Consider the following 13257-nt stretch of genomic DNA (forward strand, 5'->3'; position numbering starts at 1 on the left):
TTAATGACTCAGGCAGCGGGATTTCAGCTACTTTCCACGTTGATGATGCTGCTGTTACAATATACCTCTGTATTACCAGTCTCCAGTTAGACCTGGTAATGGAATAGCTGATGCCAACTTGGAAACTTCCTCACAGAAGCCATGTTTAAAGAAAGCAAAAACTGAAATTCCTCGTTCAGTTCATGCCCAGTAATTCTCCTAGCGTTTTTTCTGGTTAAGACTGAGGATGGAGAACGTTCGAGGTCCTTTTGGAAATTAATATTCCATTGGGAAAAAAAAGAACAACAAAGCCAACAAACAGATTAGCAAATAATTCTCAAAAAAAATGTGATTGATTTCCTGCTTAAAAGCTGGGCGGGGTCCTGAGTTCCTTGGGGAACCACAATTTAGATTGCAAGTCTCTGAGGGTTGTATTTGCTTAAGTGGTTTGCACATTTTAACCCTGACCTGATGGAAAGCTTTAAGTGCTACTATAATCCAATTTATAAATAGTAATAAAAATGCAGCACTGTTATGCCTCACCTCCTCTCTTCCAGTCTCACCCTTTCCAGAGTGATTTGGCATATTCTGCTTGTGCCGATATTCTCACCAAGATAAAGCAGCTTCCTGAACTGTTCCTGGGTTTTATCCCCAGAACTAAGTCATGTTTGCAGAGATCTCATGCTGCTTCATAACCGCTGCTAATCACTGTCACAAAAAAGGCAATTCTTTCAACAATAGATGCCATGGGAAATGAAGAGACATGTGAACAAAATGCAAACAATAAGGAACCCCGGGACTTTGTTTGCTCTTCACAATTCGCTGCTCAAAGGCAATAGGTGAAGTTGCCATGATCCAGTGATTCAGAGAGCAAACCACAAAATGTTATTGTGAAAGAAGCTCCTGGAATGAGTACAGCACATTAAACTGTAACAGGAGGTTCACCTGCATGGAAAAGGCTTATTTTATCTCCCTGCTCTTTTTATTTTCTTGTTCTATTTATTATTATTTTTCACCAGTTTTACAACACCAATGACTTCAGGTGAGGATCAGGAGCCCTTTCTCAAGCCCCCGCATTGATCTTGGCTCCCCTCTCTGAAGCAAATCAGTAATGTGTGCAGTACTCCAGGGTGAAGATTTTCGGGCAAGAATGGGCAGAAAGTTTCTCCTAACTGGAAAGCTTTCCTTTCTTGGACGGTGTGCCACGACAGGCCAGCTCACCACTGGAAAGTAGTTAAATGCAGAAGATTTTTATGTGTAAACTAGTAAAAGTTTAAAGATATTAAAACCATTTTCCTCAAGTGGCTATGTGCCAACGGGGAAAATGTTTAATGAATATTCTAATCTGAAATTTATAACTTTGATGATTCAGGCTGTGAGCATGTTGTTTTTCCAAGGGATGTTGTAAAGTACCAGAAGTATCTATTGAACTGTGGTCTCTGGGCAGCCCTAAGAGCAGGTTTTTTCCAGTTTTATACCAGTAATTGAAGACAGTGGAGTTAAATTGGAGCAAAACGAGTAAAGTAGAAATGAATCATGGTCCTTGTCTCTATGGGAGAAGAGGGAGAAGGCTGTGTTAGAAACGGAAGGGATAAGTAATTGTGGAGAGGAACATTTTACAGCACTGCCGGTTTTCTGCCCTTTCCACCAGTACCTGTGGGGTTTGGGGGGATTTTAGGTGAGGTACGTTAAAGGATTTCCACACAAGAAAGCTCCTTAGAGACTGGCAGCTCTTTAAAATTTACAGAGGACCCAAGTCCTCTTCAGCATCAATTTGGAATTTTTCATAAGAACGAAAAAGACTGCGTGAGCATTTCTGTAGATTTCTGTGACAGAAACTCGGTGTTTCTATTAGAGCATCTCTCTGACAGCAGCATTTTGCATGTTTAAGACACTGAAACAACAGCTAAAATAGCATATAACCAGTAAATTAAAGCACGTCAGTGGGAGGTAAATAGTAATTTGAACTCCTGTGTTAGGCTATCTTATGTCTGTGCATAAACATGTCTGTTAAAAAAAAAAAGGGGTAGGGGGAGAATCCAGAGGTATTTGGCCTTGTGTTAGTTTTTGCACTCTAGGTGCTTTTGTGAATATATAGATTCACAAATATTATAACGCTGTTTCATTGTAGTTTAGATAACAACGTGGGCCAAATAATTCCGGAATCTTTCTTTTTCCTTTATCTTTTCGTTCTTGAAAATTAAATCTGGAAAGAATACTTAGTATTTAGGATTGAAAGATCAGGCACTTAAAGATTGCATTATTCCAGCTGCTGGGAATATTTACATGGTATTGGGTTTATTGTACGTATTCTGTATTTTCCACTACTTTTTTCTTGTTAAATTACAAAAGTCACCTTGTTACTCTTTGTTTGCCGTGGAAACAAAAGCAATTCATGTGCCAGGTAGTGTATGGGAACTACAACATGGCTGAGTTGCGATTACTGGAGTAGGCTCCACTTCTGATATTTCTCATCCAGAACATCATCTCCTTTCACCTTGTATGGATGCTGTTAAAACATGCAGGGTGAAATTTCTTTCTTCCTACACACAGGCAGAGTTGTCATGTATGCTTTGGTAGAACTGCTCAGATATTTGAAAATCCAGCCCAAATCAATCAGAGGGCTGCATGCAGGCACACGGACTGGATTAGTACTTGCAGCCTGTGCGGATTCCTAGGGCTTTGAATTGAATAGGAAGATGCTTTTCCCCTGATCTGTGTTAATTCCTCATCAGCCATGTTCCTCATCAGGTGGTGAAGTCAAGGCGGTGTCTGACACTGCATGGAGGACGATGGGCCAGGACCGGGTGCCAGAATGATGTCACCCTTCAATATATGTAACGACCAGTGTAATTCATCAGTCATTTTAAGTCAGCCAGTGAAGTCATTCCTCTTGCCAAGAATTTGCAAGTTTACAGCATTAAATTTTATAATGAGTAGAAAACATAAGGCCAGACTTTTTTTTTTTCTCTCATCATTTTATTCACTTATCAATATGAGCAAATGTGGCAAGTGTGCCAGCTACGTGGGTAGAACAGTTTATAAATACAGCAGTAATAATTGCTGGCTAATTGGATCATTCCTTCATTGTTGCCCATTTTATAAATATCCTAGACTTGGAAGGAGTATATTTTAATTGGCAAATGTTGGGGGAACTCATCCTCCTTTAAAAAAAAAGTTCCTTAATTAATAATCAGGGGAAATGGAGAAACGTATTTTTGTTCTGCTAGACAACTGGTACACTTTTTCTTGTAATTTGGTCTGGCAGTGGGAATTAAGTGTGGAGTCCTGCTTTGGAAGGGTTCCGGAGCCCCTGTTAATAACCTCGCCAAATTGGGAACAGTCAATTTCCACACCAAAACAGGTATATTTTTTTAAAAATATTAGCAATCAGAAATGTTACCTGTTAGTATCTTCCCTTGGTACACCCCTCCTTCCCACCCTTCTCCTCTTGGCCCTGCCGCAGGAAAGCAGCTCCCGCCAGCCATGAGGCGCTGCTGGCTCGTGGGTCGGCGGGGGGGACCCGAGACCCACAGCCCAGGGATGGAGAGCAGTCAGGGAAGCCCTTCCCTCCCCTGCCCCTGCCCTGCTGTGGTAGACACCAGGCAGCTAGAGCTGGGGATGTGCTCCTGAAACGTTGCGGGTGGGGAAAAAAGCACAGAAAACTGGTTGTGTGCTAAAGTTTCCCCCTTTTTGTCAAGTTGTCGGGGGCAGGGTATCATGCAGCTGCAGAGCTCCGTCTGTGTGGTCCAGTGGCCGCGTCGAGGGCAGAGGAGCAAAGCTGAGGCCGTTCGGGAGGCAACTGGGTTTCCTTGTAAGCATCTTTGCTCTGTAGAAGGCTATCTGTGAGCTAAAAAATGTCACTTTCACCTTCCCTGAAGAAGGAAGAGGCATCTCCTACTGTAGATTCAAAGCATTCCTGGTTGCCTACAGTGCCACAATCTCCATCTCAGTTTGCCAGTCCACAAATAGTCAATGCATAGTAGAGAAGTTGTTTAACAAAAGATATTTTTTGTTTCATGTATCTTAACATTGTAAAAAAATCAGCTACTGTAATTGTGGCTTTTATGATGCTTTTATTCGTCATAACTTACAGGTTTGAATGGCATACGAAAGATACTAATTTTAATGATATGCATATCTCATTTTTTTTCAGCGAGCATTAAATAGAAAAAAATTGACTGCAACTGAATTCAGCAATAAGGAAAACTCTGAATCAAGCACTGAGCATGATAAAGAAAACTCCTTTATCAAAACTGAACCAAGAAGAGTTAAAATATTTGATGGAGGGCAAGTATTATAGTTTGTATACTAGATATCGTTGGGAAGATGTTTTTTCCTTGATTCTAGACTTTGCAGAGATGTTGCTTCCTATCTGATTTATTTTAAACAACAGTTCCCATACTGTGGTCTGTGGATGTTGGTTTATGTTTCCAAGAAAAATGGAAAGTCATCAGAAGCATGGAGCCATGAGAGTTACGAGGAGGGGTAATGAAATAAAGAACAGTAGGCAGCGCGATTCATTTTTTTTTTCCAAAGGACGAACATTAATCAGCAGTAAAGGCAGCTAGATACAGCCATAGATGTAAATTCTTTTCCTATATTTCTCTTAAGTGATAAATAATACCTATTCTGCAGTAAGGTTGTATAGCTGTAGCCAGAGAGGATATAGTCCAGGGGCTAAGCAGCAGACTGCAGTACAATCTCTGTCTGGCAGTTTGCTGTGGTATACACAGGCTGGAGAACTCCTGATTTGAAAAGCGCCATGGAAATATTTACTGAGAGTCCTAATCCATGCACTGTAATACTTTAAATTGGTTGCCTGATATGAATAGCAGTTGCTTTAGCCACAGTGTTTTGCCATGTGCAACATCTTATAAAACAGATTTTTTTAGTAGAAAAGTGCCCGTGACACTTCTCAAATTTTTGAGCACAAAAATATTTTGTGCATATTTTATTATTCTCGTAATTGGTGGCGGGCTCTAGGGCTTTCCATTTATTGGTTCCCGGTTTGGATCCAGTCTAGGCCAGCAGTTAAGCCGTTACCAGCTGCCCAGGTAAAACATTGCCATGTGCCTCTGCTCAGATCCAGACGTTGCAGGGACTAGGTCACAAAAACTAAGCACAGCCTTTGGCGTCCTTGAGCAGAGATGTGAAGGCTGTAATTGAATCTGAATTACTTTTTCCATCTAGAGGCAGTCCCAGTATGCTGAGTCCGGAGCGCACTGATAGGGAGTTTTAAAGACTTTCCCATTGCCGTAACTAATGTTGTTCCTTTTCTGCATCCAACGCAGAGCCTCAGGGATGCTCTTTTAAAGCTTCCTCATGGTGCCCAAACCCGCTTCCAAGAACTGACACTTTTAAAATGTATATTCCTGTGTTGCAAAGAGGAAATTTGAAATCTTTAAATGCTTAGTATCAAACGATACCTTTATTAAAAAAGATACACCATTATTCCTAAACAAGTCCGTGATTACCTAGTGAAAAATCTAGATAAGAGTTTAACAAATAAATGCAGAAGTTGAGCAGAAAAAGAGCATGATTGGTTTTGTCAATCATACATTTTCATCTATTATATTAATTTTTAAATTCTGGTAAATTAGGGTTTCTAGCTAGAATCATTTTCCCATTACAACTAATTGCCTTACTCTTATGGTCTGTAACTAGGTACAAGTCAAATGAAGACTATGTGTATGTTCGGGGGAGAGGGAGAGGGAAGTATATCTGTGAAGAATGTGGAATACGTTGCAAGAAACCCAGCATGCTGAAGAAGCATATTCGCACACATACAGATGTCCGTCCTTACCACTGCAATTACTGCAACTTTTCCTTCAAAACTAAAGGTAGGGGTACTTTTCTGTGTACATTTTCTCCCATTTTTCTTTCTACTTTAAAGTATAATTCTTTTTTTCTCACATTTGTTCATAAGTTAAAGAAGTTGCCTCTCTGTGGATGTTTATTCTCTAATGCTTCAAATATTTGTAGTTTCTGATTTCCTTTTTTTCCTTTGTCTTCTGTATGTTTATTCAGATAATCACCTCTTTATATGAATGAACTCTGTGGCGTGCCACAGTAGGTGAGAAGTTGGAGTGGAAGAGGGAAATCATATGGGAGTATGATGAAAATTAGGTGAAGATAAGTGAGCTGGTTAGCTGCTCATTCTAGGTAGCTATGGGAACACGGAATTTTAAGTCCCTAGCTGTGATCTGTTGGAGGTATGATATTGACATATATTGTACTCCTATTGGCACTCAGCTAATTGCTCCAGGGAAGAAATTGGCCTTTATTAAATTACTATATTGAAATGTTTTTTTATACCCTTGAAGGACAAGGTTCACTTTCCACTTGACCTTCTAAGACCCAACGATGGACCCCTACTTTTTAAAGCCTGTTTACACCAGATACTTAAATGCATCTAGTTTAAGCAGGTGGTATATTAAACAGTGGTAGATCCAGGACTCAAAATACGTGAAGCAGACGGAAGTAGTTCACAGCCAAAATACTTTCAGCGAAAAAATTCTAAGCAGCGAAATTTTTCTTGGCTTTGAACATCATTTAGCAATAATCCCCCCCAGCTGTAACCTCAGAAACATTTGTATTTTTAGTGGGTTCAAGACTATTCAGCAGTTGGGTGGAAAACTTCCAAGAAATAAGTCAGTGCTGCAGAAAGTGGGATGGATAGTCTTTAGATGTGTCAAAACCTGTTGCTGCATCCTGACACGCTGGGTCATCATGTTGCCTTTAAGATGGAATGCCGGCATGTGAACCCAATAAATTCTGATTATGGTTTTTGCAGAGTAGGCGTGCTGGCCAAGTTCAAGTAATTAAGTTCTGCCCATTTGAAATTCTCCCTGGTTTCAGTTGTAGCAGATACTTGTATTCGCTTCCTCTTCTGCAGTTGCTATGCCCGGATGTTGCCGTTGCTGCTGGCAGAGTCAGTCACACAGTTGGGTGCTTGATGTTTGGGAAACCGCCCTTCATGGCAGGACAGTGTAGCCAGTAACTTCGTGCAGTGTGTAAAACTGGGAAATTTGCCCTTTGTGAGTCAATAGAGTGATACAGCTTCCTAACAATTATTTCAAAATTTGGGGAGAATTCCTAGCTTCGTTTTGAAGCAGGAGTAAAGTACTCTGTAACCATAGAAGAGTCACCATTTCACCCACTGTAATGTCTCCCATTGAAATACCTCAAATAAACAGTTTTTGAGAGACAGTGGGATGTTTAAGTAGTTACTTGTAATAACATACATTTCACAAATGTCATCATTTACAGATCTCTGATCTACTCTTAACCTTTTCTTGATGGTATTTGCCTTTTTTTCTTTTCAAAGGAGAAGGGCCTGTGGGGCCTCTCAGCAGTTACACATTCACTTTTGAGATTCAGATCAAATATGTTCATGCTCTGATTTTGAATAAAATTAATCTCTTTTAGGTCGGCAGTGAAAATGATTACACTAAAAATAGAATCCATCAAATACTAAAAGAGCTGCAAGATATGAACTTTAGTTTCACACAGTAGTTTTCTGTCAACATGACTTTGAAGACTGAATCAACCTTTTTTATATTTTGCCATAAACAAATGAGGGATCTTTTACACCGATGCAAAATACATCATCATCTAGGATTTCCATCCTATGCTATTTTATCTCAATAAAGAACTTCATGAAACGTAGCCAGAGAACTAGTAGCATTCAGGATGGTGAGTCTGCCGCAGCCGTTGACAGCTTGCATTGAGGGGCAAGGTTCTATCATATGTGAAATCAAATTATACGGGTGGTTATAAATGTAGCTGAATAAGATCTAGATATGTTGAGCTTGTATTTGTATACATTTTTATAGTCACAGAGCAGTTAATTTTTTTTATTTTTTTCTTAAGGAAATTTAACAAAACATATGAAGTCAAAGGCACATAGCAAGAAATGCATGGATTTGGGAGTCTCAGTAGGCTTAATAGATGACCAGGATGGAGAAGAAGAATTTGGTAAGAAATTAAAATCTTCTTTCTTTACTGCATTTTTTTTATTTATTTTGTCATCCCAGTTTCTTACCCTTTCTTTTCCAAAGCTTTTAAATTCTTGTACAGGGAAAAGATATAGAGATAAAAATCTTAGAAGCCAGTCCAAGGGAGTAAGAAATACTGGAAAAACCTTCACCAAAAGAAATGACAAGCATATGCTAAAGATAAATTGCTGCTGAATTTCTCACAAAGTGTTACGCAGTTTACTTTACCAGTTTCACAGATAAATGTGACAAGACTGAAAATACCAGAAAAACAGCTGTTTGCCTAGAAGAAAATGTAGTCAAATATAGTGTTTCTTTGAAAATAGTTGTGCATGAAATTGTCAAAGTTTTGAGATGCACATTTTCTTAAAAAATATATCACTAACGTGCCACCCAGAATCACAAATATGTTGCTGAGTGCTTTGCAAGGAGGCTAATCATCTTCCAGTGTAGAGTTCTGTCCTCCTTCATAAATAATTGCGCATAAACCAGCAGATAGAGATCATTTAGAAATTATGAACATTTTTCATCTTGACCTGTTCTACTTCTCTATTAGTGATGAAAGTGTTATCAAAATGAATGTATTTGCTAATAATTGGAATTCTGCACTTCCCACATCCTGAGATGGCTCCGCTGAAGAGGAGATGAGATCGAGGACAGTCAAAGAGGGCCAAACCGGGTTTGCACAGGTTTTGCTCGGCGTGATAAGAAAGATGTAGCTGCACCAGATGCAGTGAGATGGAGAACAGGATTGTGCGTTAGGACTCTGTGTCAGATCTCAGCATGGCTCAGTGCAGTGATGGCATTTTCTTCTTCCTCCCGTTTCTCAGCAGGGAGATGAGTCCTGTTGCCTTGCCTTGTATTTTTCTTCCTTCAGTGGAATAGTTTATTAGATTGCGGATGAGGTTTTGAGAAAAGAAAGCAGTGGAGATCTTTATTTAAAGAGTAAAGGGCAAGAAAGATGAATGCACTTGCTCCCATGTGACAACCGCTAGCAGAATAAGCGAATCAGCTTGAATCTAATTCTAAATAATGCTGGGAATATGACTCAGCTGGTATGATTCAGTAGTGCACTAGGTACAAAGAAACCTACATTTTCCCTTTTTTGGCATTCTTCGATATATTCCTTTTTAGTAAGCTAAAAACATGTCCCACTTTGCAATTTGAGGTACCAAATAAATAACACAGAAGATAAGCGGCAGTACAAATTACTGTCCTTTTCTCACAGAGGAACACATTTTCAGCCTTCACGTAACAGAAAAATCGTCACTTTTTTAAGCAATATTCTGTAGCTTTCGCATTTTATTTAGTTTTGTAAACTACAGCCGAACAGGTATTTCCACTTACTAGGAACTGAAAACATTTTATTGATTGATAAATTGATACTCCCAATTGCATACATTAAAAATTGCATTTGTGGTTGTAGTGTAATGGGAAATGTTTCAAATGTTAACAGAATTATCAGTAACACCCGGTAGAAGTAAGCCATTTCAAACATTTGTTGAAAGATTGCTTTCCTTTGGCTTTAAGACTATTTAATTGAGAGAGAGAGACTCTCTCTCTTTTTACATATCATGTACAAGTGTGTGTAACCATAGTATAAATATATTCTATATTCCCTGAAATATGTTCTTTGCTTCAGCACAGTAATTACTTAATAAATTAAATATTCTATTTTGGAAAAAAGGCAAGACAAACGTTCAGCAGGATTTGCCACATAATCCTTGAAATTCTCCCAGAAATTTAATTTTAAGACTACAATGCTTTTTTTCTTTTTTTTTTTTACCTCCCCCCAAAATAGAGCAGGTAACATTTCTTTCCTTAATTAAGAACCCCAAACCAATAAACGACTTGGTGATAAAACCCCTACCTTCTCTAAACGGTCTGGCTGATGTACCCATAGCAAAACCAGCTGTGCAGCACAAAGCTCAGCACAAAAGTCCTATCCAAGACGCAGGGTAATTAAGCCCGTGATAAACATGCGTTTGCTGCAGCCAAACCAGTCCAGCCTCTCCAGTTGCTGCTTAACACAGGGCATTTACAATTATCCGTGTAAATTCAGTGAGGAACCGTACACTTCAAAAATGTGATTTCACCTTCAGCTCACCTAGCCACCCTTGAAGGTATTTCTCGTGATAATTCAGAAGCTTGCCGGTTGGCCCATTTTTGAGGCGAAGAGTCAGGAGGGGGAAAAAAGTGTGAAGTATTTGCATACATGCTTTTTTAAATGTAGGTGGTTCTGCTGCCCTCTCTGAAATCCTGTACATGCTAATTTTTGGCTAAGTTTGAATGTGATTGAATGTATTTATTTTTTTGAGGTGTCTAGGCAGTCTCAGTTAACGAAGTGGCTCTTTGGCTGCCCTTTCCCCAGGGCCTTTTCGGGGCCAGCTCCCTTCGTGCCAGGTCTGGGCTCTAGGGACAGCCCTGCCAGCACTATGTCCCCCACAAAGGCAAACGTGACGGGCCTCGGGTATTAAGCAGCACTCGTGGCGTTACGTCTTTGGCCCTTTCACCCCTTCTCCCTCTGGTGTGCGGTGGTGGCTGGTTTGTGCCGCGTATCCTTTTGGTGCTTTAAAAAACGACGTCTTTAAATGCGTATGTTTTTTACTTCAGGAGTTGGGTGGTTGTTAAAGATGATCTTTCTCTTCGAGCCAGTGGTTTGCCCAGCCCCATCTCTTTCCTCAGTTGGAAGGCAATGTGAGATGATGTAGAGGAAGGTGCAGAAAAACTGATAAGAAATAATTATGACCTCAGAAAAAAAATTTCTTCTTCCTGTAGGCCGTGTGAGATTGGCTAGTTTCCTGACCCAGAGAATGTCTGTCTGTCTGCCTCTAACTAATCTGTTATCTGAACATTTGGAATACTGATTATTCTTATGGCAATAAAAATGTCTACACCTTTGCTTAAAATAACTATGCTGTATGTCTTCCACCAGACTTCGAATTAGAGAATTAGCCAAAAACTTCACAAAGCTACCAACCTTTTATTTACTAAGGAATTTGCTGGTTCTGTTTTTATGTAGATTTTTAAAGCATAGGCAATCACAGTTTTTTGTATATATCATTTTTTAGATTCATATGAGAAGTCAACTTTGACCTGATAGCAGTACAGATTAATAGTACGTGCCGGCTGAATAAGGAGTGCAAAGTTGTGCACGATCCTGCCCACAGGCACGCGCACACTCAGAGCCTGTTTTTTCAGTAATTTGAGAAGCTGAAATTTTGTTGTGCTGTAGCGTCTAGGGAAAAAAGAAAGAGATGCTCTTTAGCTGTCTGAGACTATATGTGATCAGAGCTTTTAACATAGCATTCTTTGTATTTGGACTTGTCATCATTTGGGTATTAGTAAGTACTTTCTGGCCTGGCTTTTTGTATTCAAAACCATTCCCTCATCCATTTATCTTTCATCTTCTGCTCTGTGGAATGTTCTTGTCACCAAAATACAGGGTTACAATGTAAGGAATGTTAATATCTGAATTAAATTGTCAGGCGAGGTGAACTGTTTAGTGTGACAGACTGCAACTGGGGATATCCTTTTTGGCCATGTTGACCCAATATTTTGCTATGCGGTCTTAAAAACAACAATAATTTGTCTTCAAATTAAAAGTTATGAACTTTAAACCTGTAATATTTCATATGTAAGCTAATGTATGAGTGGTATGGTACACCTGAGTAAACTTGCACAAGATAGTTATTTAATAATGAAATCAGTAGATGGTCAGAACTTATTTAAATGGTCTCTATGGAGAAATTTTATCCCAAAATATTAATTATTTTACCGGTGAAAAGACCTAATTCTAAGTTTCAGATATGTATCTTTTTATATATACATACACATACATATATATATTAAAAAAACACTTTCATTTTCGGCAGTATTAAATAAACCCGTCTAAAGATACAATGGTTCTAAGTTAATTAGCTATATATTACTTATAGTAGATCTTAAGTGAGTTCCATGGCTCTTCATTAGCTTAATCATGACTCAGTCTGTGTTTTCACTGCACCTGCACTGAAGGAGTGAAAATAAATGAAAATCCTTGCAATAATATCCTCCTTTTGCAAATAGAATGGAAGGCTGATTCTGCATAGCTTACAAGAAATATTTTTTTAATCCTTTTTTTTTTTTTTTTTAATTATTAGTGTCTAATCTTCAACTAGATGTACATTAAGCATGCTGGAGCCCTACACCTACAGCCTAGGAATAGACTACCTAGTGCTAGGGTTGATTTACCATATACAGGTTACTCAGGAAGGCTTAGGTATGAATAATCTCTTTAAACAGAGGTTACTCTTATTTTTTTGGTTAGTTTACTTTGTTACTTTCCATACTCTTAGGAGTGAAAGTCAAAAGCAGGTTTTTTTTCCTCATCTCTGAGGAGCGCTGGCTATTACCAGTCTGAATTTAACCCAGTAGATGTCACTATGAGTCCTGTTTGATGGTGATGAGCAGTGGGCAGTAGCTGAAGCAAGACTGAAATCGCCTATGAACTTAGAAAGACAAGGATACAGCAAGTTTGGGTATAGATGCTAGCATTATTTCACAGTACTTTGTTTTTACCTTTTTAAAAATTTGTTTGAATGGTTGTGGAACGGTCTATTACAAGACAAATACGACAGGTGAAAGGCAAGTCTAAGCTTGTAATTGTTTAGAAAAATAGAGAGTGCATTGATGACATACAGACCTTACTTTCAATTTTATGATAATATGATGACATACTAAAAAATATTTCTGCCTTTATTGCCATAGTATATCTTTTTTCTTGAGTTTGATGGAGAATATCTAATACAGAACAGATGCTTTATTTTTAAATGCTTTTATGTAGATATTAACCCATAACTGAAGATACTTACACAACTTGAGGCAATAAACACTGCTTGTATTACTCAGGTGCAAAAAGCCAATAAATGTAGTAAATTTAAATTTAGATGGGAATAGATAGTGAACAGACCAACAGATACTTAATAAGCTGTGTCTTTAATCTGTATAAATAGAGCTAATAGCAATCCTATAGTTATCTACATAACTGTCCATTTGCTTAGAAATGTGTAAAACTTCAGCAGTCTGGACTTATCTTTTCAGCTCTTTCTTGTGTTCCTGCTGGTGAAAGAACGAAAATTAATATTTTGCTCTTTATGTGAAAATCTACCTAAAAATGATTAAGTTATAACCAAATATGGCTAAGTTACAAGCTGTTGAACTTTATCATTGGATTTGGTGCAGAAATTGATAAGTCTGTAGGAGGGCCTGGTAAGTCAGGTCATGTGATGGACTAATT

At 38.6% G+C, this 13257-nt stretch overlaps 1 protein-coding gene across 10 annotated transcripts in view; it reads left to right on the forward strand.

Annotated features, from left to right (window-relative positions):
* Positions 1-13257, forward strand: part of HIVEP1 (HIVEP zinc finger 1) — a 127391-nt gene that overhangs the window by 97852 nt on the left and 16282 nt on the right. For all 10 annotated transcript variants that reach the window (XR_012672489.1, XM_075142687.1, XM_075142696.1 and 7 more), the window contains 3 exons: positions 4136-4269; positions 5647-5822; positions 7855-7959. Coding sequence is in view for 9 of the 10 variants with exons in the window: in XM_075142687.1 (XP_074998788.1) it covers positions 4136-4269; positions 5647-5822; positions 7855-7959 (415 nt within the window). In the remaining variant the exon portion in view is untranslated. The remainder of the gene's footprint in view (positions 1-4135; positions 4270-5646; positions 5823-7854; positions 7960-13257) is intronic.

This window comes from Calonectris borealis, chromosome 2 (genome assembly GCF_964195595.1).
Source record: "Calonectris borealis chromosome 2, bCalBor7.hap1.2, whole genome shotgun sequence".
In the NCBI taxonomy this organism is placed as follows: domain Eukaryota; kingdom Metazoa; phylum Chordata; class Aves; order Procellariiformes; family Procellariidae; genus Calonectris; species Calonectris borealis.